General features: G+C 33.2%; 5 protein-coding genes and 1 long non-coding RNA gene across 12 annotated transcripts; 2 read left to right on the forward strand and 4 right to left on the reverse strand.

Annotated features, from left to right (window-relative positions):
- Window positions 1-1,669: 1,669 nt before the first annotated feature.
- On the reverse strand, window positions 1,670-4,207 carry LOC8262105 (xanthohumol 4-O-methyltransferase). The gene is made up of 2 exons (XM_002517911.4): window positions 3,416-4,207; window positions 1,670-2,133 (listed from the first exon to the last, which is right to left on the reverse strand). The coding sequence occupies exons 1-2, from the start codon at window positions 4,172-4,174 to the stop codon at window positions 1,834-1,836; spliced, it is 1,059 nt and encodes a 352-aa protein (XP_002517957.1). The 5' UTR covers window positions 4,175-4,207; the 3' UTR covers window positions 1,670-1,833.
- Window positions 4,208-5,957: 1,750 nt separating this feature from the next.
- Window positions 5,958-11,314, reverse strand: LOC8262104 (ELMO domain-containing protein A). 5 transcript variants are annotated; one of them, XM_025157123.2, is made up of 11 exons: window positions 11,041-11,314; window positions 9,704-9,806; window positions 9,107-9,140; window positions 8,877-8,980; window positions 8,188-8,256; window positions 7,528-7,643; window positions 7,206-7,260; window positions 6,924-7,044; window positions 6,726-6,773; window positions 6,521-6,615; window positions 5,958-6,231 (listed from the first exon to the last, which is right to left on the reverse strand). In XM_025157123.2, exons 4-11 carry the CDS (start codon window positions 8,970-8,972, stop codon window positions 6,130-6,132), a joined length of 702 nt encoding a protein of 233 aa, XP_025012891.1. In that variant the 5' UTR covers window positions 8,973-8,980; window positions 9,107-9,140; window positions 9,704-9,806; window positions 11,041-11,314; the 3' UTR covers window positions 5,958-6,129. The 5 variants fall into 5 exon arrangements, with proteins under 5 accessions (XP_025012891.1, XP_048232327.1, XP_025012890.1 ...); XM_048376370.1 differs by lacking the exon at window positions 9,107-9,140 and having other exon boundaries at window positions 9,704-9,861; window positions 11,041-11,313; XM_025157122.2 differs by lacking the exon at window positions 9,107-9,140 and having other exon boundaries at window positions 11,041-11,312.
- Window positions 11,315-12,514: 1,200 nt separating this feature from the next.
- LOC8262103 (protein EPIDERMAL PATTERNING FACTOR 1) lies at window positions 12,515-13,355 on the reverse strand. The gene is made up of 2 exons (XM_002517909.4): window positions 13,156-13,355; window positions 12,515-12,982 (listed from the first exon to the last, which is right to left on the reverse strand). The coding sequence occupies exons 1-2, from the start codon at window positions 13,247-13,249 to the stop codon at window positions 12,702-12,704; spliced, it is 375 nt and encodes a 124-aa protein (XP_002517955.1). The 5' UTR covers window positions 13,250-13,355; the 3' UTR covers window positions 12,515-12,701.
- A 5,045-nt stretch (window positions 13,356-18,400) lies between these two features.
- Window positions 18,401-19,626, forward strand: LOC8262102 (NDR1/HIN1-like protein 6). Its single transcript, XM_002517908.4, has one exon. It carries the CDS (start codon window positions 18,650-18,652, stop codon window positions 19,358-19,360), a length of 711 nt encoding a protein of 236 aa, XP_002517954.1. The 5' UTR covers window positions 18,401-18,649; the 3' UTR covers window positions 19,361-19,626.
- A 532-nt stretch (window positions 19,627-20,158) lies between these two features.
- LOC107261171 lies at window positions 20,159-25,762 on the reverse strand. Of its 3 annotated transcripts, none has more exons than XR_007216706.1 (6): window positions 25,406-25,762; window positions 22,401-23,147; window positions 22,042-22,297; window positions 21,363-21,881; window positions 21,013-21,269; window positions 20,159-20,603 (listed from the first exon to the last, which is right to left on the reverse strand). It is a non-coding gene; the product is annotated as an uncharacterized LOC107261171 (long non-coding RNA). The 3 variants fall into 3 exon arrangements; XR_007216704.1 differs by having other exon boundaries at window positions 25,052-25,762; XR_007216705.1 differs by lacking the exon at window positions 25,406-25,762 and adding an exon at window positions 23,442-23,575.
- On the forward strand, window positions 20,530-23,698 carry LOC8262100 (uncharacterized protein At4g04980). The gene is made up of 8 exons (XM_025157117.2): window positions 20,530-20,665; window positions 20,909-21,067; window positions 21,164-21,259; window positions 21,351-21,477; window positions 21,555-22,485; window positions 22,587-22,752; window positions 22,917-23,321; window positions 23,495-23,698. Exons 2-8 carry the CDS (start codon window positions 20,930-20,932, stop codon window positions 23,696-23,698), a joined length of 2,067 nt encoding a protein of 688 aa, XP_025012885.1. The 5' UTR covers window positions 20,530-20,665; window positions 20,909-20,929.
- Window positions 25,763-25,850: the final 88 nt, after the last annotated feature.

The raw sequence follows: 25,850 nt of genomic DNA on the forward strand, positions 1-25,850 counted from the left end.
CTCAAGATTGTTAACTTAGCAAAGTGGGAGAAATACTCCTCAAAATTAATAACTTAGCAATATGGGAGAGATATAAATCCCTAAATATCAACAAAACATTTGGTTTTGAGTTTAGTACTTTCTGGCATTTGATGATTTATGCATAAAATGATGGTGAAACATAATTTTAACTCCACGAAACCAAAAATGGAAAATGCAACACTACAAAATTTTTAAAAAATTGAGAAATGAAACGGTAAAAAAGCGTTACATATATATACATATATATCACTGTATTATTGTCTTTATTATTATAAAAAATAAAAAATAAATATAATTTATATAATTAGTCATATTGGTAATTATATAATTATAGACCAAAAGAGAAATAATATATGAAAAAAGCCATACATAGAAACTTTTAAATATAAAATAACTAAAAATTAAAAATATTCATATAATAAAAAAATTATATAATAAGAAAGAGTTCAGAATCATCTATAAGTAGAAAGTAAATAAAATAGAAAAATATTAAAAATCGTTTTCAAAGTAGGAAATTCAATTAAATAAAAAGATTTTTTTAATTTTTTTAAGATTTTTAAAATAAATAAAAATATAATAAATAATAAATTTTTTGAAATTTTTGAAACGTATCCGAATAATTTAAATATTCGAAACATGTATTACATGAAAATTACAACGTATTTTAAAACTTCCGTGCAACCTAGATCCCGAGTTTTCTTGCTAGCCACTGTAGTCTTGGTTGCTCCTTGGCTTCTGATGATCGACAAAGATTCTGCTATATGGAAAACATAGTTTTGTATGCTAATTTTTCTAGCTTGATGAGTTAACATATGTTGCAGGTGTGAATCATTTAGAGAGAGATATGTTTGAAAGGGTTCCACAAGGAGATGCCCTAATTATGAAGGTAAGTTTTGAATTTTCGAGCATACTAACTGAACCAGCCAATTATGAAGCTATATATTAGCCTAATAAATAGTCCAATGATCTACGGAATATATGCCTCATAATGCAGAAGTCAGATGTTTAATTATTTAATTGCAGTAGTACTCATAGGTCTTTACCTCAAAACAAGAATTTTGATGAACAATATGATGTGATGATAAATTTCCTGGCAATGGATACTTCACAACTGGAGTGATAAGCATTGCTTGAGGCTGTTGAGAAATTGGTACGAGGCAAATTCAATAGTGATGGTATAAAGTAATTGTTATGGACGGCAGTCCTTCCAATAACGCCAGAAGACAGCAAGGGACACATCTCTTATGGATGTCTTTATGATGACCCAAAACCCTGGAGGAAAAGAGAGTGCCCAACAAGATATTATGGCCTTGGCAACTGCTGCTGAATTTACTGGCATCAGATTTCAATGCCGTGTATGTAACTTTCGGGTTATGGAGTTCTTCAAAGTAACTTGCCATCCTAAACTTTTCAAAGGTATATACCCTTTGTTTCCTCATGTAATAATACCATCTTGAATTGAGAGATTGCTGAATTGGCTCATTGTTCCAAGCTTATTATTTATGGTTCCATTTTTACAGTCAAAAAGTAGCTCTGAGGATTTTTTTTCTTGGATTTGTCAATTTTTTAGAAGTCCGGATACACATAAAATTAACTTACTATATCAACTTCAATTGTCATCTCATATTTTTATAATTTACTACAATAATAAAGTTTCAATTCGTTTATCACTGGATTATTAAACCTATCCATGAAATATTTACATAAATAGACACTAAAATATAATAGAAATGACAAGCACACCAAATCATGAGGTACAGTTGCAAGGCATTATTAACTTAATGACACTGGGGATAAGCTTGCAATTTTATCTTACTCAGGATAGGCCTCAATGATGGATGTCAAAGCTGGGATTTTGATAATTCTATAACGAGGGAAGCCTCCTTCCTCCAATATTTTCTTCCATTCGGCTTCAGTTCTCTCCTTTCCACCTGAGGAATGTGCAATCATTAGCAAATCAAACACCAACCTTGTGTCATCAAATAGGCCATTACCCTCTGGCTGCAGCACTATATCAACAATCATAACCTTCCCTGTCTTCTCCGGTATTGCTTTCCTGCAATTTTTTAATATCCTGACACAATCTTCATCTCCCCAATCATGCATTATCCACTGCCAAGGAAAAAAGAACATAAAACTATGATTTTTTTGATATCCATGTAAATTTATAGCGTTTTGTACAGATTATTTATGAATGACAAATCACTGTTTTAAAAATTTTAATACGGTTGTCTGTATACCCAAAGTTTCGACTCATGACCTTAATTAAGCTAATAAAATTATGATTTTAGTGGGATATGCTTTAGTGATACTTGTTTGCTCTGCATATTTAAACAACCATTGGAATTGAATATTTTCACAAAAATATATATGTGGAAGCATGCAAACGACATCTCTTGTTCACTTAAAGTTATTTTTATTTATTAATATGAGTGCACGTTTGTCTAAGTATTATCTTAGTTATCCATTGATAACACCAGTTGTCATCTGTGATAACATCTTATTTAACAAAATCTTTAAAAATACAAAATCTGTCATGTGAATTCTTCTCAGAGTTTACCAAAAATAAAATAAAAGAATTATTATTAAACAATTATTTTATTCGAAAGGATAAGGTACTTATAATAAACACTGGATAACAACAGACTATTTATTTTTTACTGTGAGTATGAGCTATTGATTATTTTTATTTAATTTGACAGTGACTTTCTAGGAATTGATAAGGAAAAAGACTAGTGACTAGTTATTATTGGAAAAATAATAATATAATTTTCAGAATTTTGATTTTGTGAACAATTTTCGAAATATGGGTAATGTGAAAGTATTTGGCAGTTAAAAAAGAAAAGGGCATTGAAATTCTTTTTATTTATAATCTCATGGAAATTAGTGTGATTAATTTAAGTTGATTTAATCAGTTAAAAGTAAACTGATATTTTTTTTAATTATTATTTTTATTATTAAAATGAGTCCAAAAACTAAACCCTATTAAATTTGTCAAATGTCAATTTGATCGGATTTTGGTTTTATACTTTAATCCGATTAGCTTGGTTTTGGGCAGTTTAGTCCAATGTTAGAAAAACTCTCTACATATTCAATTTACTGATGCCATTATATTTGACTCCACAAAACTTTTAGCAGCACGCAACTCTGATTTTGTTGGCTGATAATTATTGATGTTATCTATCACCACTAACACAATTCACCTAAACCTATGTTATTTGACATTTTTATATTTAAAATTTAACATTTCAAATCTAAATGCATGAACTCAAATAGAAGGTGATTTTTGTTGAATCATAAGAATGTTATATGGGTTCAAAGATACTTGAGATGCAAACATATAATAATGATGCATTAATAGCAAGTAAAGATTAGGCAGGCAGGATAGACTCACCTTCATGATAACCGCATCAGCATTTGGAATGGCCTGAAACATGTCACCACCAACATGGCATACTCCTTCATATGCTGGTGCAGTGGACACAACATGAGCCAAATCATAGTTAATACCTTTGATATGTGGATGTGATTTAACAATCTCTGTCACCAAATCTCCCGTCCCACCTCCTACATCGACCAATGATTTCATGCTACAAAACCCATCTTTATACCCTTCTAAAATTGCTCTTATTGTCAATCTAGCAGTGCATGACATGCCGCCATTGAACATCTTGTTGAACTCAGGATTTCTTGCTGCAAAATCCCAAATTTCATGTCCATTAGCCTTCTCAAATGCAATGCCACCTTTTTTAACACACTGGCTGAAACAATGCCAGGGATTAATTGTCCAGGGGTGGTTTTCCATCAGTACCATAGGGGCAAGTGTCCTATCAGAATCGTGCACAAGCCATTTAGACACATGAGTCAACCCGTAAAGGGTCTCTCCGCCGTCCGACGGATGATCAGCGGTGAAGATATTCCGGCGGACGAGCAACCTCATTATGCGTTGGAGGTAGGGGATATCTGGAGAGGTTGAGTCAATAGAGGAAGCAATTTGAGACAAGGTAATTGATTTACCATGAGAGTGTATAATGTCAGGTATGTGTAGCTCCACAGCACATTTTAGTGCCATGGAGTCTGCAAAGGCAAACATGAGTTGCCATACCTGTGCTTGGCCTATTAGCGATGCCTCATCTTCAAATACTCCTTCCATTGACAAATTAAAACTTTGCACTTGCCAAAACAGGGAAGAAGCTGTGATGATTTATAATAAGAGGATTATGTGTCAAGTAATAATTGTATAAAGTCAATGTCAAAGAAACAATTAAATTCAAAATGGTAGGTAAGTACGCATAGGTGAAATTATTTTCTTTATGAATCCTTTTTGGATTTCTAGAAGGTTGAGTGCATTTTCTTTATGAATCATTTGATATCACTAATCAAGCAACTCATCACCATATCGCAAATCTTAAGGCTTAATTTGTAAATATAATATTGGTCCAACAGTCTTGAAAAATTTAAATATTTAGAGAAATTTACAATTTTAGTCAATTCTTTTAAGATTATCAGTTTATCTATGATTTGAGTAATTGAGTGCAATTTTAACCAAATTGAATTGTTAATTAAAATTAAGCAATACTAATAGTAATATGGACACCATTTAAAAAATAAAAATTTAAAATTAAACAACGAGTATAAATAATGTGGCACTAAGATCTATCAATTTGGAATTCTCAGTTTTTCTTAATTGCGTCGATATCAGGTTCACATTACTTAAGTTTGACCAATAACTCAATTGGGCTAAAATTTGTACTCAACTAACTAAATCCGAGCTACATTAACAATTTTTAAAAAAAAAATTCAAAATAATAAAAGTTTGTAAAAGTTTGGGTTATTTAGACAAATATAGTCCTCCATTAAAGTGCACCGTTTTGCTTTAGAAATTAGTTATCAAAATTAAAGTAATATAACCCAAAAAAGTTAGTCTTCTTCTTCCCATTCTTTCTAATCCTACAAAATCTTCAGTCTTCTCATCTAGCTCTTGTATATCTAAAATCCAGCATTCTTCCCATTCAAATCTATCATTCTTTCCATCTAAAACCTTCATACTTCCCATTCAAATCGATTAATATTAAATCTGTTGTTCTTCTCATTCAAAGACATATATTGACCTCTTGGACTGATGAGAAGAAAGCTATGAAATAAAAAAAAAAAAAAAAAAATCAGAAAATAAGAATCATGGGCAAATGTCACGATGATTTTGGTTTTTCACCATTGTTGCAACAAAAGAACCTGGGTAAGCCTCTCTGCTTCAAAACCACAACAGCAAATAATGGCTTCGATTTTTACAAATGTCACCATAGTGCAGCTTTTTAGGATTTTTCTTTTTTAATATTTTTGTGAGAGAAAACGACAAAAAGGAAGAGAATTTTTAATTTAACTCAATAAATTTAATTTAAAGGATTACAATAATAAAACTTGCGTTTTTAGTATTAATTTTAGAGTTTAGTTTGGTTTGATGTGTGTTCCATATGGCAGGAAAGATGAAACATATTTTACTGGACACAAACTTTATCTGACACGTTAGATCCTTTTCACCGGAAATCATACAGGTACTTCCAATTGTAAAAGCTGGAAAATCTATATCTAAAAACTGTCAAAATTACAAAAAGCACCAATAATCATGATTAAATATGCAATAAGGCCAATTATTAATAACATTTCTTATCAAATTTCAGATTAATTGACATCAATGCTTATGAAGTCTACGCTCCCTATATAATATACTATAGTTTAAGGTGTGACTCTGAGTTGTATTGATAAAAAAAATGGTGACGAATTTGAGGAGTTGGTATATGCGCAGTACTTTTTTAAGAGGATTAGAGATATACATGAAACTTGTATTTGTTTATTGAAATTATTCAACTCAATAACTTGGAATTTTCAGGGTTGTTAGAGATTAAATCTCATAGCTAAATCAAGATGAGATCATTTGGTGGGAAAGTGTCAAAATCCATGGTTGAAAATCTTTAGCTATGAGATCACCGAAAATGGTTTGTACAAATGAGCAGTTGACATAAGAAACTTCAGAAAAGAGCCCTCTCCATTTAAGCCTCAACATTGAAAACTAATTTCTATCTAAGAGAAAACCTTCTTCACAGTGTTTTATCATTGATACAACAGATTATATGCTGGCAGATCTTTAACTCCATGAATATCTTCTAAAGACAGCTCCCTCTCCAATTGTGTCCTTGTCACTTTTAAAACCTCCTACAGGAATGAACAATATGCAGTTAAGAGTTTGTAACAGCAGTGACTCAAGATCAGAATATTCTGGATCAATAATGCTTCACATGTAAGCTGATATCAAGAAATTTTATAAAAAAAAATGCCAAGAAAGGAATGCCAAAACCGTGGCTTCTGCAAGAGTTTGTTGAATTTTTTCATGTCAGATTGTCAATTGGCTTGTCGTGTAATCACTGTTCTGAAAGATGCGTATGATGTTACTTAAAAAAATGTGTCTGTGAGACACAGAGAGAGATAGAGAGAGAGAGTATACATTAAATTCCATATAAGATGCATGCATAGCAAGCCACTGCGCATCCATTAGTTCGAAAGCTAAACAGAATAGTATATCAAAGGCAGCATCATCTTCTGCAATAAAAAATGCACAACTATGAGTAAATAATTTAAAAGGCTAATGCAGTTGTTTGAATTCCAAGAACACTTGAGCATAACACGGTTTAGAGCTGGAGTCCCGATACCTCCCAGTAATTTAATAAAATTGATTCCTGGAAGACCTTTTGGTTTTTCTGGCAAGCAAACAAGAAAAAGAACTTATTGGAAAAGGAGCAATGCTTTTACACTGAAGGTCTAATGCAAAAAAATAAGAAAAATGGACGTGCATGTGAACAGACAATCAATTTTTTATTTTCAAAAGTGTAATGAACATGCATAGAAACCTGAATGTAACTCCAACATCTGGATTAACATAAATGAAACATTTATGCCAGCAACAGCAAATGGATATTCCCAAGTTGCTCTCTTCCCGCCCTGCTTGAACAATAACCTACGAAAAGATACCTTCATTTTGTATTTTCATACAATCAGTATTAATCAAAACTCAGTTTCTGTGCAAACTCAGACATCACAAAAAATCTACAAAGAGAAGTTCACAAATACGCTTCAAAAACGGGGATAAGAAAATAATTGCATGAATCTTTAAAAGAGTGAAGAAGACGTACCGGATAAGTCCTAGCAAAAAACAGCAAGTTTTCAAGAGAAATATAACCACATCCCCTAAAGGCAAAAATAATTCTTTATGAGAGAACATACTTCTGAATTCCAAAATCAACATTAAGCAAAGTATAGTGTTTAATGTAATTGTACAAAGTCTTTCCCTCTCTTCTTCAGGATAGAACCTTCCATGATCCTAATGGTCATCAGATCTTAAATAAACCTCTGTATCAATACACTGATTCATGATACTCTGGCTATACTTTGTCAGTAAGAGACCGCGAGCCTGCCTTAGTTACAAGAACAGACAAGGTATTTACAGAACTTTACCTAAAGTCTGTCGATGGATTAGGACCTTGCCACCCCATTTCTTTCCATTGCTCAGAGATCATGCCCGTCAAAGCAATATCTGGAAAGGCTGCATTCCATAATGATCTAAGGGCGTCCTGACAACAAGAAAGGAAAATGAGAGAACTGATATGATCAAACAGAAGTACAATCAAACTGCACAGAGGAGAAAATCATGTTTTTCTAAAGCTTCTGCATCCCTTGGATCAATTGCATGATATAACAAAAGTACATTTAGGATGAAAAATTTCATGAATCAGTATTTGTTGCTCATCTCCAAATGGCAGCTTAGATTCCACAATTAGCATTACGTAAAAGACTAACTATGCTCTTTTATAACAATAACCTACTGCAAAAATTAACCTTATTGTAGTTATTTATTTCTTCAAGTATCAAGACTGCATGCAAATTCTCTCCCATTCTTCTAAATCATTAGAACATTCTCTTTCTCACAAATTACATTTAAAATTTACAGTATAAACAATAGAAAATTATCATTATGTATAGTTTTACAAGGCGTCTTTTATCCTCCAGTGGAAAATCAATCTCTTATGTAGTACATTTTTGCATAGAAAAAAGAAACCTCTGATATGAGCAGTGCGATAAAAAAGAAAAAATATATCATGAGAATTGAGAAAGTACTTTATGATCAGGACGGGTCTCATCAAATGGTACTTGCAACCGGTCTTGAAGCTTTTTGAGTCTTTGTTCCTGGTAAGAGTTAGAAAGCAGATCACAACTGTGGTGAAGCTAAGAATAATAAATCAAGTGATCATATTCAAGCACATTATCACACAAACTTGAATTGGAGAACTTTTTGTGTGCAAGACCTCATAAACAGAAATTAACTATATTCATCTTTATATGAAATTTTTTATGAAATGAAGAGTAATTAGATTAAAAAACAACACTTGTAGGCCACTTGTCTAGTTGGTTGTGGCCTTCTTTTGGAATGTTCAAGCAGGCTTGAAAAAGAAATTCCCAATAGTGCAGACTGCTCCCTCAATTGAGGCCCTTGAAGGAAAGACATCAGGGATTTAACTCTTAGCTGAGCCTATTTTCAGTCACACAAACCAGCTACAATTGTGTGCGTGCACGTTATTTGTAATAAATAGTTCAGTCACACAAACCAGCTACAATTGTTATTTGGCAGCATCCCATGAATGGCAAAATTTACTTGCTGAACTATATATTATAAATAACGTGCACACACACACACACACACAAAAATGTAAGAATGCAAGTGCACATTCACCTGGGCGCATGAGCTTATTAATAAAATCTATGACTAAATGCAAGGAGGGACATGCTTACTTAATATTTCTATTCACCTGAAGAGGAGTCAAAGTGAAGTCAAGAAGCTTCTCATTGCGTTTATTGGTTGCACGACTGAAGAACCCTCCTATCCATGCTCGTGGTCCAATCATAGCATTAGCTACAACCACCAGAAACTCATTAGATAATAAGTAAATGGGGCTTCAGGGATTATATTTCAGTCTTTGGCATCCTTAATGACAGGTTGTTGGGCTCAAATTATGTTATATTCGGAGTAGTTCCATACCAGAAGTTTATTAATTTGTTCCAATCTCTACATACTGAGGAGACAGAGAGAGCAGCAAAAAGAAGGTGATATAAATAACAGAAATTAAGCAAATGTTACAGCTTAAGAAATACAAAGAATAATCAACAGAATAAGTGCATTTAGTAAATTCAGATTGGAAAACCCTTAATCATAATTTCTTTTCAAAATGAAAGAAAGGAACTACCTAACGTTATGTTCTCCATAATAATTGAATAACAATAATACTTCTAAACCATAAAGATAAATATTTTATCTTTAGTGTTTTGTAGACCACAATAATGTTGCCGATGACCTGTTTCAATAGACTAAAGAGTGTGAGGTTGAGAATTCAAACTAGTGATGTAATCTCTGGAGATGAGAGCTATTCTAGGTGTTAAACTATACACTGCTATGCGTCACCTACCCAATGAAGAATAAGGAAACTAAAATAAATAAATTACTATTGCTGCAAATCTGGGTAAAAATTTCAACAAATTCTGATCTAATGAAGATCATGAAAAGAATATCATATATATGCAAACATTATGACATATAGCAAAAGAGAGTGTGGAGAAAGGAATATGAAACTTGACTTACTAAAACATTGAGTTAGCTGCGAAATTACGTGAGTGGAATTGTAAGACCATTCCAACTCTTCACTTCCCTTTTCTGATCTCCAATAAACTTCATCCTCATCAACCTACGCTTAAATTTAGAAAGGCCATCTTAGTAAAGGACATCTTAGTATTGAATAGCTGCATCACACAATTGACTATTTATCTTAATGCTTTGCCAAAATCATGAAGAGTTATCATTTATGACATTGAAGAAGAGTAACTATTTGATTCAGTAAATTGAGATGAGAAAGGAAAAGACAGTTCATATGGAAAGTGAAGTTGTGTTCAAACAGGCTCTTCAGTGGAACAAACATATCAAAGAAAATTAAATAATCAGAAATTTAAAGCATGGATTTGAAGCTTTGAATTGCGAACTCCTGGGACAGAAGAGGCTATCTCTAGAAGTGACAGAAAATGCAAATCCAAATGAAATGATACAAAAGATAGACATTTGCAAGAATCATCGCATCCTTTATGGAAAACAAATTAGCAAGTGAAGCAACAATCAATGTCAAATACATACATATCTATTTAATGAGCCAACTCAAGTAGAGGTGCAAAAAGAAAGACATACTGCACATTATTAAGAGGCACTTGATAACATTTAGCAACAAATTCAATATTAATACATCAATTGGGGGAAAAGAAGCTGTTTATGGCAGAAGTTGAATTGCACTATTAAGTAGAGCAATTATTACAAATTGGTAAGCTAATTGGAGCAATTAAGCATTACAAGAAACTTGCAATAGGCATAAAATTTTCACAAATATGCACTTCTAAAATGTTCTAAATTTTAGAGAGAAACAAGATACGAGTAAAAATGAGAATTTTACTCTGCGAAGAGAAGAGCAAGAAGGAAAGCATTGTCTACTCTTCCCCAATCTCATGAGAAGACCAAAAAATAAAGTTTGAATCTTTTCACCATTTTTAACCGAAAGCAAAAAGGATAAAAAGAAAGACAAAAAAGATAAATGAAAAACTGGGTGACAACAAATGATTGCAAAGCAAACCATGCTCACCTATTATTCAACCTTCCATCATAGACTAAAGAGAGAGGCATGCATAGTCAAGAAATGCAATGATTGGTTAAATACAAAGATACACCAGAAGCTAACAGCGCAATTAAAGGGATCTTTTTGCATAAACTTTTCAGTGCAAATAAGCATTGTTAAACAAAAGAAAGATTGAAACTTTTGAAAACAAAGAAGAAAAAGAGAAGAAAAGTGGGGGCATATGTTTCACCATTCCAATGTAATAACAATAGCAAACAAAGTAATACCCAAAGCATTGAAAAACAAGGAAAAAGAAAGATTATACCTTTTATGCCATTTTGAGAAAATGGCATGGTGATGACAATGGTGGTGTTAATGGTGGTTGACGTTAGAATGGCCAATGGGGATAAAGTGATGGGTGGGTCAGAATAGGGAGTGGATGAAAAGAATGGAATTGAAGAAGCTGAAGAGGAAGAAGAAAGGAAAGCAAAAATGAAGAAGAATGGCCATATTTGATAGAGATTTTTGGGGGATTCTTTATAAAGCAAATAATGGTTTACAGGAATGCAGCAGTGCAATTTTAAGTCATCACCCGTCAATTTCCTATTATTTTGGCTATATTGTTGCTTAGTTCTCAATTTTAGTATATGCTGGCTTTCATAAATACCATATTATAAGTTAGACAACTATATTCAAATCTAATCCTTTCTCCCTCCACTAATTTTCTTGATTTTCTTACGTTTCATTATAATCTCATTCAGGCCTGAGCTGCTTGCCGATTGAATTATCAAGAGTTTTTTTTCCTTCTTTTTTAAATTGCATATCTGTGGCCTAGTTTATAGAGAGCACCTTTTGCTGACTAAGTAGCTACAACAGCTCCGAAACTCTGAATTCTAGTATTCCTAGCTTTTGGGTCACTGCCCAACCTTATTCTCTTTTGTCCCTCTTGCATGGAGATTGTTAATTCAAAATAGTATATTTTAATGGTTAAAGAAAAAAATACTGGCTGACTTGTTAATAATATCTTAAAACATACTGCTAAGGTTTTAGGCATTGGCATACATAATATACATCCCATTTTTTTTCTTGGGTGAAAATAATGGAGATCCCAAATTCAGACAAGTGTGAATAAAAGCAGTTTTTCAGGCCCAAATTATAAATAGCTGGTTAATGATCATGCAGTCACCTGTGGCCCAAGAACAGACAGAAAGAGCTCCATGCTTCTCATAATTTTATTTTGCTGTTGGATTTCAATTTTTATGTTACCAATTTGTTGAGAGTGTGATCTTCATCCTAAATTCTCCAAAACAAGAAAAAGAATCAGATATATTACAATAAATATGCTATTCTTTTGTTTTCTGTTTTAATTTCATCCTAAATTCTGTTTTTATTTTATTCTCAATTCCAAAATTTAAAATTGAATATCTTCAATATTAACATTTGAAACTCAAATATTGCTGCGTGTATCAATTTCTGAAATGTAAATTTTGAAAGTGGATATCGTTCAATGTTTAGTGTTAAATGTTTAAATATATATCAATGGCTAAATATAAAACACTCAAAAATACAAATTAATATATCTGCCATAATTTTGAGGAACTGTGGCCTTATAACTGCTATATTTAGGTTAATTATTAACTCTTGAATAGCTAATGTGTTATAATTATAAGGTTGAAGTGAGAGAGTCATGAGCTATGAGCTGAGACCACCACTTTTCCATGAACACATAAAAGAGGAAATAGAATTGTTGGCAGTGATAATAATAATAATAATAATAATAATAATAATAATAATAATAATAATAATAACAAAAACTCTCTGATTGCACAAAGAAAGGCAAGCTTAAAGTACAAGGTAAATTTGTCAAGAAAAAAAAAAAAAATCTTTTTCAAAGAAGACAAGAACTCCTAGGCCTAACCTACTAGTTACAATAAGCCTATTAATTAAAAAGACATGAAAAGTAATTAAGAAAAAGATACAAAATGATCATGGTACAGGATAAGATTTGTTTCTGCACATGCATTTATAAGCCATAGGACAAGTCTCAGCCTCTTCAAGTGATGAACAAACAAAGCTAACCATTACTAGCCTACATGGCGAGCATGAGCCACATGCATGGGAACAATCAGGCAAACTTGATCCTGCTATTTCGACTGTGTCACCTCCTCTTCTCTTTGCTGGCCTCCTTTCCCTGTAGTAATTATTAGGATTTGCTACTACTACTTCTCTTGCCTTTGCTTGTGCAGAAGAATGGTGATGTCCATGATCTGTTTTAACATTAAAAACCAAAACTTTAGCCTTCTATAAACACGAACTCTTTATTACATAGCCAACAGTGTATCTTTTTCTCCTTTCAAATTCTTTAATTTGAAAGACATTTCCCGTTAAATAATGAACTTTAATTAGAAATGGTTGATATAAAAAGAGCGAGAGAACATACGTGTTCGTGACCTGCCAATATGCCTTGAAGAAATGAGAGCAGGAAGAAGAAGGAGAGAAATGACTAATACAACAAAACAAACACAGCTCTTCATGGCTTGGATGTATATATTTTTTTCTTAAGTTGAATATATTTCTTTTCCACTCTTCTCTAAGAGTTTTATAACAACGGCTAGCTAGTGCACTGAAAGAGAGAAAAGAGTTGAGACAAAGATGAGAAGAAGTAAGAAGGAATATGTATATATATATATATATATATATATATAAAGATGGGGGGGGGGTGTATTGGGCAGAAATAGAATTGAAGCAAATCACAGGCAAAAGGATGGTCTTAAATTATGAATGTAGTGTGATAATAAATATCAGAAGGTCACATGAAAATAAAGGGTGCCAAGAGTATAGTCACAAGACTCAAGCTAGGCCCTCTTACAACAAGAAAGGTGATATTGATCTATATAGAAAGAAAGAAAGATCTTGGGAAGTATTTACTGAATTCAAAGTGATTCTTCTACGTGATCTCTGATTATGAGGTACTTAGATGATGCATATATAGAAATAAATGCAATGGGAGGGATTTTTCAAATTTTCTTGAATCTCTTTGAACGAACTAATAATAAATTGGATACCAAGGATTTAATGTGACTGCCATTAATGACTTCTGCCGCTATAGTTGATGCACATATATATGTGTATGCGTATGTTCTTATATAAGCTTGGACCACACTCGAGCTGAAGCTGCTGATGTTCCTGCTGCTTAGTACTGTTTCCCTTTTTTACTTCCATATTTAACTCAATTTATTGACAGTGCTACATTTACTATTCTCCCAAGAAAAACATTGATGCCCTATAAAATCTTGGCCATCTAATCTGTACATTAAAAAGAAAATTAGTGAGCCCATGTCTAGAGCATATCCATAGATTCATAATTGGTGGTCCATTTTTCCATCTTTGTGTGAAAATTAATGTTTGCTTTTGAAAATACGTTCACTTTATTTCTTTTTTTGAGAAGAAAAATGCATTCACTTCACTAATAACATTCCACTTATATGAACTAAAGCTATCAATATTTTCATTTCTTAAAGTAATTTACTATATATATATATATATATATTATTTTTACGTTCTAATGAAAAGAAGAAAACGGCCAATTTTTTCACCAATTAAACTATGACAGTATTTGTTAATTTAATTATTGATCCATAAATGAAAAGGAAATTATATTCACAGAAAAAAAGTGAAGTAGGTAAAAGTTTAACTATTAAGGTAGCTAGCTGTAATTTTTTATATAAAGAATGATTGTGTCCACTCAATTACTTTCCAATTTTTTGCACCATATAATTTCATAAGAGACCCCACTAGAAGCACTTGTATTAGTAGGAAGAAGGTGGAAGTAAAGACGAAAATTAAAATATTATTTGTAAAGAGACAAAGAAAATATATAAAGCTGTTGCTTAGATAGAGATAAAATGAGAGTAAAGATATTAGGGCCTGCCTCCTGCCTCCTGCCTCCTGCCTCCTGCCTCCATGTCAAGTTCATAATGGATCCGCCCAAGTACTAACCTCCTTTCACCAACTCACAACATCCTTATTGTTGGTTCTTTTGTATATATGCTTTTGTCTCTTATTTAGGTTGTGGGGTCTTGATGAAAAGTCTCTGTATAAAGTTCTCAGTTTTGGATATTTCTTGGAAATTTCAGTGAAAATGACTATGCTCTAGGCTAAGATATATTCATACAAACTAAAAGGATGCTTCTTCCCTTTGGTAATGCTCTAGACAAAGTTATTTTGGGTCCGCCTAATTAAGTTGATTAGTAAACTATTTCTGACTAGTAATTAAGATTGGTTTAATTAGCAACATCTAACCAATCCAATTGTTTTAGATTTTCAGTTCATTCATAAGACTTTCAGCTATGCAGCTCTTGAGGCTGCTGTTAGGGCTCTTCGATTTCAAGAGTTTTCTGTTTATTTTAATCAGTGCTTAATGTGGCTCGCATATGTAATTTTGGCTAATTTGTTTATTTAATCTATGTGAAATTATTTTATTTTTTCAAAAAATATTATTCACCATTAAACCTCTCAGATGAATATAATGGCAATTAGTATTTAATATTTTAAACAAATTTATTACAAAAAAATAATTAAATTTATGTCTTTTGGTTTCTTGTTTATACTCCATGCCTTAACCACTTGAATTATTCATGATGTTTTTCAATTTGAATTAATTATCTTATTTATAAAGGAGAAAGAAAAACAAAGACACAAACATAATTTTGAGTGTTTACACATTAATTTGAAAGTTGGTAACTGAAATAGTATAATAGAATTCAATTTTTCTTGGAGAAGAACTTGGAGATTGTTGTATGTTCATTGGATTACTAAGGGGGATTCACACAGGTTAAGGTCAAACTCAATTGCACATATTAATGTTTCTTCCCTTATTTGCACATGTGAAATGCCCAATATGCTCAAAACATTTTCAACTATGTAATTTAATTATTTTATTTTGCCTTCTTTAAACAAATTCCATATGTTACATCACCTAGAAGAATAAGAAATCTATATATATATAAAGACAAGTAAAACACTTATTTTCTAGATAAAAAATGTCACCCTTGATTAGGATTTGGTTCCTGCTTAAAGGAACCGTCTGCTCAATGGTCAACAAAAGCAAGCACTTAGCTCTCAATATATACACTTTTTTTCTTTAGATTTTATCTCCCTTGTTGTTAGGGTAATACTTTATATGTTTAATCTTATTTGATTTTTCTTTTTTCTTATATACTAAGAAAGAAAGTGATATCTTAAGAAAATACTATAGACTACATAAACATGGATAGTTAGATTCCTTATATAAGCCATAAATGCCACTAAATCTCAAATATTTCAATATAGTTTATTTTGTTTATTGCTTCTAGAGGTTTTATACTATTATAGACCCGCGAAGATGTTTACAATAATATTCAAAAAAGAATTAATAGCAGTCAGTATCAACGAAGAAATTCTGCAACAAAATTAAGTTAATGACTATGAAATTGTAGAAATTATTGATACTATATACGGCATTATCATTATTAAAATTATTTTGATTTAAGAAAATCTAAATGTGATTAGGATTTATCGTAAGTTCTATTGTACAATTTGAATAAATTAGAAAGAATTTCTTCAACAATTAGTTGAATAAAAGAATTGTAGAAATTGGACCTGCAGAATTTAGTTTTGAAACTAATTGATTTTTCAAATATCAAACCGATTGAAGCAATGTCGTGTAAGCATTTAATTTTTTTTAATATTTTTATAATTATCCTATTTAAATAGTCAATTACATAATTATTTTTTTTCCTAAACTTATTAAAGCTGTAAAGATTAAAAAAATAGGTTAAAATCATATAATGTGAAAGGACGTTGTATGTTGAGAAACGAGGAAAAAGAATTAAGAGATTTTTTTATTTAAATCATTGATTCGACAACAACTGGTATAATAATAATTATTTTTTATTTATTATAGAAATGATGAGTTCTCCTTAATATTTATAGATTATGGACAAAGAGACTCGAGTTTGAAAGTTTTTTTAAAAATTTGTGTAAATAAAAATACTAATTAAATCACCCTAATGATTTTAAAAGGATTTTAATTGAAATTCTTTAATACACGTAAAAAAAAAAAAAAAAGAGTCATGTTTTTGTTTATTTAGATGATTTGTTAGGTACCCTTTGAGCCTTTGACTTGCTATATATTATGTAGCTGTACATTCATCCGCCCGCCAAGAAATGGAAACAGGGAATATGGTTCAAAAATCTCAAAATCATAATGTCAAGAAAGGGAAATATTAATTAAAAACAAAGAATTTTTAAAACGTTTTCCTTTTCTTTGTCTATATAATAGTAGAAGTAGAACAATGCCAACATCTTTTTGTCCACTTAATTAAAATTTCCAAGTTCATACATAAAAGCCATGAAAACCCTTCTTAGAAACACCACAAAAAATCTTAGCCACCGATTAAAGGGTTACGAACCATTAGAATATGAGGAAAATCTTGGCCTGGAAACTCATTCCAAGTCCAAAAATGTGTCTGCTGATCACATGATGAATTCTATTGGATATAGAATTGCAAGAGCTAAGCACAGACAGATTTTCTTACAGTCTTACAAGTTAGCATCAAGGAGCACATTAAGAAGATCAAGGTCAGGTAAGGTTATGATAAAGAAGATGGTGGTTAAGGTGAAAAGAGTTGTGGTGTCATTATTGTCGTCTCTGCGTTTTGGTGGTCCAAGATCATCCTGCACAGGTAGATCAGCAATTCGTGCTTCCTCTCCTGCACGAGTTACCAAGTGCTGTTGAATTTTTCTTGACATAAATAAGCGACTTCCTTAATGAAATCCAAGTTAAAAGTATAAGTTGATGCTAGCTATATGATATATTGGATAGAGGGTTATATGTTTTAGGGGATACTTACGTTAAGAGAGCAAGATATGCCTGAGTTTTGTCAAGTTATCAAGTATATGCTGATGAATTTTTCTTTGCAAGAACAAGTGAATCCCTTCTCGAAATCCAAGATTTGAATCAGCCGTTTCTAATTTTTGGAATTTTTGCGTTGCTCGAATATATACTGATACTTATATTGGACCTAACTTTTAGATTAGTAATGTATCTAAGGAGTTCTATATTTGGGTAATAGAAAAATAATAGGTAAGATCTTACTATAGTTTGTTCTTTTCCCTTTGTACATAAGGTTAATGTTACAAGAAAAACATTGAGGCATGAAAGCCTGACTACTACATTTGGCCTCATTTTTGGTTGTTACATCCCTGAACCCTACTCTTCCTCGTATCTTTATCTCTCCCAGCATGCTTTTGCTCAATGGAATAATGGCTCTCTCTTACTCGTATTCTTCTCTAATTAATTCCATCTCAAGCAGGTTTTTTTGTTTATTTATTTATTTATATATTTTTTAATGGTCTTCAAGGGCTCATCATTTGAAATTTCTCTGGCACAAATCACTATCCAATTCAGCATTTGTTTCGAGTCTGCAAGGAAAAAGAAGCTTGGTTATCATAATCAGTTCTAATATGTGGATTTTCTTGTTCACAAATTTACAGAAAAATAAAATAAAATATATATTATCATTTAGGCACGGATATGTGCCTAGTTGTGTTATATTTTATGCTTCTGAGTGTGACAAAGAGCTGGTTTTGCCAAAAATAAAATTTTATAAAATGCACAAACCTCAACAGTTGTAAACCCCAAATTAATGGGTTACTGTCTAAAATAGAAAAAAGAGAGTGAATGTAACAGGCAGGCTAAATACTCTGTATTCCCCCATGTCCATACATATGTAACAATGTCCTTAACCCAAGGAACCCCAGTTCCCTTTCTAAAAAAAAATCTCCTCACCTCCATGTCCAAGATCTTTGGCTGAGAAGGAGAAGAGCCGCTCTTTCTTCGTCTTCATTCATTCTTGAATACGGTATACTATTCCTCTGACATTGAGGCATCAATGGAAAATCCACCACCCTACCAACCAAAATATGTCATGTTGAACAGTAATCATGCAACAAACTTAAGACCTCCTCCTCAGAGGAGGAACATTCCCCGGTATCACTCAAATAATAATGGTAAATCTGGTGGAAATGGTTGCCTCAGGTGCCTATGTTGTTGCTTCTGCTTCTGGCTACTCTTGTTCATCTTTCTTGCTGCTGCTCTTTTTGCTCTTTATTCTGCATTGCAGCCTGAAATCCCTCATTACAACGTTGATCGTTTCGATGTTCATGCTTTCAATGTTCAACCTGATTTTAGTCTCTATACTGAATTTGTTGTCACTGTTAAATCTGATAATCCGAATATGCATATAGGCTTTGATTATGGCAAGGAAAGTTCTGTAGTTGTAACTTACAGGGATTCACCTCTTTGTTCTGGCTCCATTCCCACTTTTCATCAACCTCATCATAATATTTCTCTGATACCAATTGTTTTGAAAGGAAAAAGTGAGTTTGGTTCCGGTCTTCAAGAAGCTCTTATGCAAAACAGAAATACAGGAAGAATTCCTTTACTTGTAGAGGTAAAGGCACCTGTCTCTATTGTGGTTCAAGAATTACCTTTAAGACAAGTTACTGTCCTTATCAACTGTTCTTTGGTTGTTGATAATTTGTCTCCTAACAAGAAAGCTAAGATTTTATCAAGCTCGTATCAGTATGGTGTTGAGCTTTAATTTCAGGCATCACCCACATTTTTTCTTCTTCTCCTTCTCTCAGAGATCAAAATCAGAGGAATATATGCTTATTGCGTAACATTGCAATTGCTTCTCTAACAAGGTTTTATAGGAAAATATATATGCAGATGTTAGATTGTATATCATAGGCTATTAAATTCTGTGTACGCATTGCTGCTTGAGGGCAATGTCAAATCCTTTATAATGTTTCACTCGCTTTATTATTGTTTGCACAATTTAGAAATAGAATTTTTTCCATTCTTTTCTTTTATGTATTACCGCTCTGTTAGGCTTTTCTAATCACAATCTGGAAAAGGTACACGAACACAAATTTTGTTTCATTGGAAACTCGAAATAGAAAAACACAATATCCTTTTCCAGTTCCTCACCCATTTTTCAGGAATGAATGTAGAAAAGCAAATTAGAATCAAATCAGGCTGAAAACTAACCAAAGATGATAAATTTGACAGGCTAAAAGTTGAAATTAAGATGGTTGGTCTCATTCTAAAAGCCTTAAAATGGAAACTGCAAGATGAATATCTTACTGTATCAAGATAACTTAAACAATAACAATAAAAGCGAATCGAGATATCACATATTAGCCTAATTTGATGAAAAGAACTCTAAGCAAAGGAAACATTTCCATACGTTGAAAATCTGAAAATGTGACAATGGCAGCAAAAAGCTACATTCGTTCTGATATTGCTATTTAATTTTAGAGCAGGAAACTTAATTGAAAATGTTTTACCAACACTGAGGATTATAAGCCGTTCCTATTATTTTGGGAAGCTAAAACTGTTGTCACTGAAAGATGTTAATCACTTTACTGATGGAAATTGACCGTCTTGGTAGTTATTTTAGATCTGATTGGGCAGACAAGTGGCAGTCTTTAAACCCATCAGTTCCTACATTGTTGGGAAGAAAATTATTAGCCATTACAGGATGGAATATGAGGCAACCAGCTCCTCTGCCTGTCTTCTGGCTCGCTTCAGTTGAACCCATCAGAGGAGGAGGCCACAAACAAAGCTGCTGCTGCTGTATCTTTTGGACATTAGCATCACAATTCACAAATATCTTTCTGGATTCGGTCCAACTCTATTCAATAACAAGCAATTTTTTCTTTTGAGATCTGAGTTTGGAACTTTTTATTTTTCACCTCCAATCTTGATTTCCAAATGTGGGAACTTTGAAAATGATTGCAGGTATTTAACTAGAAGAAACTACGACTTTGAACATTGTTGTCCTGTGAATAAGAAGTGGCATTTGAAAGTTGTCAGCTATTCTACCAAGACTCAAGTATTGCAGGTAATTATAAATAGTAAAATACAAAAAATAGTCATCCTGAATGCTCCTTTGCATGTTTCAATTTTACATTTCAGAGCATTACACACGGAGAGATATCCTGTCAACAATGATTCATTTCAACAAAACATCAAAATTTAGACGAACCATGCTATGAAATTCATGGGATGAGGGAGGGGGCGGGAATCATAGATGTAGTCAGTTTAATGAATTAACATCCTTGATAAGAATAGTTTCCACTTGCAGGCAACAAAGAGTTCCAAGGAAATGTCAAGCATGGTGAGAAACAATTCGTGTGGATGGGCAGGAAATTTATTGTTAATGGCAGAGCTTCGGAGAAGGATACTAACCTTTAGGGATGTCATTGACCTTCCTCTTTGTGATGGTTCTGGTCCCCTTCATGAGGTATTTGTCTATTTACTTCCGGTGACACCAAGGGAGCTTTTAATCTTAAGGTGACATTTATTTCTCAAGATTTTCCTGTCTTGAATCTTCTGGCAGTTGGTGATGGTCACTGTTGAAGATCTCTACAGCTTATACCCAAAGGTTGTAAACTGTAAATTGACAACAGAAATGGAAGAAACCTCCTTAAATCAGGTTCATTTACCTGGAGTGCATATCAACATATTTAATTGTTAGTTTCAATTACTTGCTTCTGCAATCTGATAGGAAACAAACAATGACACAGGAATTGCACCACCTTGATGATGCTCTGAAATGCATAGGAGATTCGTGGGCCAGAAATCACAAGTGGGTAACTAACATTGGCAATGATACAAGTGACATTATGGAAGATATCACTCTGGAGCAACTTGGTAAATGCCTTTCCTTCTGCCAAAAATGCTATATAAATCGTATCATAATTCAACGCGATACATATTTTATGTTGAAGGTCAAAAAGTCCTTAAAAAGCTCAACCACATGATTGACATCGCAAAGAAAATGTTCGATATAATGGAAGAAGATGAAATGGATAGTGGTGGCACGATACAAGATTTCACAATTGGAGATGCATTGACCGAGTCCTATTCAAACAAGAAACTCACATGTCCTTCTCCAGATACTCCAGCATCATTCTCTCCTGCAATTTCTTTCTCTGTGGAACTCAGTGAGTTTGCAAATGCTACATATGCCTCACCTTCTCCATTGCCTCCCAGAGTTAAGGCGGTGGAGAAATTGAGGCCAATTGAAATGAAGTACCTTCCATTCAACTTGTATCCTACAAAATCCGTTCAAAGTGAGATTCCCGTCAAAGTAATGGATCAAATAAGTGATTATGGGAAAGCAGACCAGCAAAATGTTTTGCCAGCTAAACTGACTAGTGAAGGACCAAAAGAATCTGTAGATTCTGAAACATTGCAAAAAATCCAAAGTTCTACCTCAAATGTGATGTCTCACTCAAAAGGACCAGCAGCAGTACCAAAGCCATCACCTCCAGCCGTAGCATCCAATCCTGCTCCAAATATGCCATCAAGCACTCCATTGCCACCAGTCAATCTGCCTTCATATGGCACAGTACCTCCTTCTACACCAGCACCACCTTCTAGAGGATCAGTATCAGAGCCACCAATTCCCACATTACAGGCAAAAGGAGCTGAACCACCACCTCCCCCTCCACTTATAGAGGCAAAGGCCCTGCGCCCAAAGAAAAATACCAAACTAAAGAGATCAAGCAATATGGCAAATTTGTATAGGCTTCTCAAAGGCAAGGTAGAAGGGAGTAGTTTAAATGGTAAACCTTCTGAAGGAGGAAGACCTCAACTTGGAAAATCTGCAGGAGGAAAACAGGGAATGGCTGATGCACTGGCAGAGATGACAAAAAGGTAGGCTTCCAACTACTGCTGCTCATGGAATGTCAGACTAGAACAAAACTGTTATGGTTTACTCTTACTTAGAACTCGATTTTCTTCTATGGACATCATAGATCGGCATATTTCCAACAGATTGAAGAGGATGTCAGGAAGCATGCCAAATTAATCATGGAGATCAAAGATGCTATCAAGTCCTTCCAAACCAAGGACATGGCTGAGCTTGTTAAATTTCACAAGCATGTGGAGCAACAATTGGAGAAATTGACTGATGAGACACAGGTGAGGTGACTGATCAATTCAGTGACTTCTACATCTTCAATTCTGAGCTATTTCACATATATAATGTGAATTGCTGACTCTCAAAAAGAAATTACAAAAAAATAGCCCTGAATTCTTGGCCTAAAGTGAGGTGAAAACCTACCAATTCATCTCCTCAAATGCAGGTACTGGTAAAGTTTGAAGGGTTTCCAATAAAGAAACTGGAATCACTGAGAACAGCAGCATCACTATATCTGAAATTAGAAGAGATAGCTACCAAACTGGAGAAGTGGAAAGTAATGCCTCCTTTGGACCAGCACCTTGGCAAGGTTGAATCCTATTTTCACAAGGTAAACTCCCCTATACTCATGAAAAAACACTTTGGAGATTTCCTGACAACCCTTTTTGTCATAGTTCTGCATAATATTTGCAAGCAGATCAAAGGAGAAATAGATGCACTGGAAACAATTAAAGATGAAGAGTCAAAGCAGTTTCAGAGCAATAACATTCATTTCAACTTCAATATTTTGGTGCGAATCAAGGAATTAATGGTAGATGTTTCCTCAAGCTGCATGGAGGTTGCACTCAAGGTAGTAATTGTCTTTTTAGCTTTTCTTACTTCATTCTTTACCTTCTTAGGAAATAGGGAAGAAAAAAAAGAAAAACAAGAACTAGAACCTCTACAGAATATCCAATTCATAAGTACTTACAAAAAAACATGCTGATATGTTTGAACCTTTTGGCATATTGATTTCTGATTTAGGAAAGGAAGGACACAAAGGAAACAGAGTGTGCAAAAAGCATGCAGAAAGCTACAGGCCAATCAAAGGCAACCTTAAAGGTGCTTTGGAGGACTTTTCAGCTAGCATTTCAGGTCTATAGCTTTGCAGGTGGACAGGATGATCGAGCTGATATTTTGAGCAGAGAACTCGCATACGAAATAGAGACTGATCCTCAACCAGAGTGATGTTACTAGGATTTCTCTGATAAAATATACAATGGGACCTACTCTAAGCAAGCACAGTTTTTTTCCATGCCAAATTACTAAGTAAATTTTGACATCCTCAATATGATTGTAAATTGCAAGCTCAGAATCATATATGCCCATTTTAATAAATTTAAGAAGCAGCAAAGGGACTCTTAATTTTCATTATAATGTTTTATGAATACATGGAGAAGACATGATATTACTTTCACTATTGCAGTTTTCCTTTATCATAGCTTTTCAAGAAGATTATCTTAGAGTAGAGACCACCACAAAGAAAATAAGCAGGGTGGAGACTAAAACAGAAGATACAGGTTTAAATTTTGCATTATATTAGCCATGGGATTTACTCCATAGCAGCAAAATACACTATCTACCGTCTAGATTACATAACTGAAAACCTACCACCTAGATTACAAAACTGAAAGTGTTGGTGAAAAGCCGATGATTCAGGACTGAAAGCAATTACATAATTATATCAGTCTAACTACTAACCAGTTTCCAATGAGGGATAGAGGTAGACTAGGATTGGGGACTTTTGGTAGCTGAAAAGATAATCTCAACTAATGTTCTTTGTATCAGTTGAAACTACAAAAATATAAAAAAGTTTGTCATTTTCTTCGAGGACCTCTTGATTCCTATATCCAATATCATGTTAGCTCTAACAAATTCAAAATCCTATAGGACTTCGCAGCATGTCATTATATGATTGGCACATGGATCTACTTCACATGTTTAAATTACAATTATATACATCATGTTCTATCAACTTAGAAAGGGTTTTCTGCTATTCCATGTGGTGTTCTTTCTTCAAAACTACTTTTTTTTCTTTACCTGAAGATTTCCATTATTACTTTCAGGATTAACTCCCACTGGTAATAAGGAACTAAAAACTACATTAGCAAAACAGTTTCAATACGGAGGTCCTATTTTTGTATGTGTAGATGAAGCTTTCGGGGGTTTTTCTTGGTAACAGAAGGAGACCCGGAAGTAATCAGAAACCAAAATTCCAATCTCAGGAACCTAACCTAATTCTCAGTATAGTCATAAAATATTTAAAGAAGAAATGAAATGCATCGCTCACAAGCAATACAACAAACACCTAGATACCAATTTGATAAATTTCCAAACCCGAAAGAAACCACCTTTGGCTTTGGATCAAGCACAAAAATCAAAAACAAAAACAAAAACCCTTTTAAACAAATGGAATGATGGTTAGAGAATTGTGAATTAATCATTATAAGAACATTGTCTTTCACATATCTCAAGAACAGCAGTAATACTCTATTGACTATGCAGACTTTCCTTTATACATAAGCAAGAAAAAGGACCCACCTTTGTGCGCGTACTTGCATGCCAACAACAGTTGGTCACCGGCACAAAAACATTGAGACAGAGATAGGTGGGTTTGATTACCTGTTCTTTTGACAGAACAGCAGTTACGATTGACTAACAACGACGCAGTCCTTTATTTGTTTTAGCATTTCTGTAAACTCCAGAGTTTCAGCTTTATCCAACATGTCTTGTATGATTATGTTGATACAAATTTACATTTCGAAAAAAAATAAAAATAAATCCAAATAATATGTTTTTAACAATAAGATTAATTTTCTAAATAGTAAAAAACTTGGCGAGCAGAACATTCAGTTAGCTGGACAAATACAAGAAGAGTCTAGTAACATTTGCTACCTAATTTGCAGGCCTGTGTTGGTCCAAGACAGCCCTAATATGGTTGTTGTCTTTCACAAATTTCTTTCTAAGTCTCTTGTTGTCTCATGGAATAGCAGAATTCTTTACTAATACAGTTGAAGAGGTTGAGAGAATCAGTTTTGCATAATAGCTTGACAATAATTGATTCTACACTGGAATTTCAACGCTTCTTTCACGGGCAGGGTTTCTGCAGCTGCAGCTCCAGCAGAGGCAACAGTATCTAACAAAATTCCTCCAACCATCAGCCATCTGGCCTTGATAGTTTCTCCAAACAGTCTCAATGCCTAAAATATCAACTTTTAGAACTGAAAGAAGTATCACAATTCAGTTTGATAGTTACAGGAGAGTGTTATTGAAATAGTATATATTTTTAATAGAATTTATTAAAAAAATACATGTAAATAATGATATTAATTAATCAAAA

This window comes from Ricinus communis, chromosome 7, assembly GCF_019578655.1.
Source record: "Ricinus communis isolate WT05 ecotype wild-type chromosome 7, ASM1957865v1, whole genome shotgun sequence".
In the NCBI taxonomy this organism is placed as follows: domain Eukaryota; kingdom Viridiplantae; phylum Streptophyta; class Magnoliopsida; order Malpighiales; family Euphorbiaceae; genus Ricinus; species Ricinus communis.

Excerpts from the sequence above, each read along its gene's own strand:
- LOC8262105 (XM_002517911.4), bottom strand. The coding sequence starts at position 4,174 with ATGGAAGGAGTATTTGAAGATGAGGCATCGCTAATAGGCCAAGCACAG. Across the intron at positions 2,134-3,415 it reads CTGATGCGGTTATCATGAAG|TGGATAATGCATGATTGGGG; the intron begins GTGAGTCTATCC and ends TTTCCTTGGCAG.
- LOC8262104 (XM_025157121.2), bottom strand. The coding sequence starts at position 10,610 with ATGAGATTGGGGAAGAGTAGACAATGCTTTCCTTCTTGCTCTTCTCTT. Across the intron at positions 6,774-6,923 it reads GATGTTGGAGTTACATTCAG|AAAAACCAAAAGGTCTTCCA; the intron begins GTTTCTATGCAT and ends TTTGCTTGCCAG. Across the intron at positions 6,616-6,725 it reads TTTTATTAAATTACTGGGAG|AAGATGATGCTGCCTTTGAT; the intron begins GTATCGGGACTC and ends TTTTTATTGCAG.
- LOC8262103 (XM_002517909.4), bottom strand. The coding sequence starts at position 13,249 with ATGAAGAGCTGTGTTTGTTTTGTTGTATTAGTCATTTCTCTCCTTCTT. Across the intron at positions 12,983-13,155 it reads TATTGGCAGGTCACGAACAC|ATCATGGACATCACCATTCT; the intron begins GTATGTTCTCTC and ends ATGTTAAAACAG.
- LOC8262102 (XM_002517908.4), top strand. The coding sequence starts at position 18,650 with ATGGAAAATCCACCACCCTACCAACCAAAATATGTCATGTTGAACAGT.
- LOC8262100 (XM_025157117.2), top strand. The coding sequence starts at position 20,930 with ATGTCAAGCATGGTGAGAAACAATTCGTGTGGATGGGCAGGAAATTTA. Across the intron at positions 21,068-21,163 it reads GTTCTGGTCCCCTTCATGAG|TTGGTGATGGTCACTGTTGA; the intron begins GTATTTGTCTAT and ends ATCTTCTGGCAG. Across the intron at positions 22,486-22,586 it reads CTGGCAGAGATGACAAAAAG|ATCGGCATATTTCCAACAGA; the intron begins GTAGGCTTCCAA and ends TGGACATCATAG.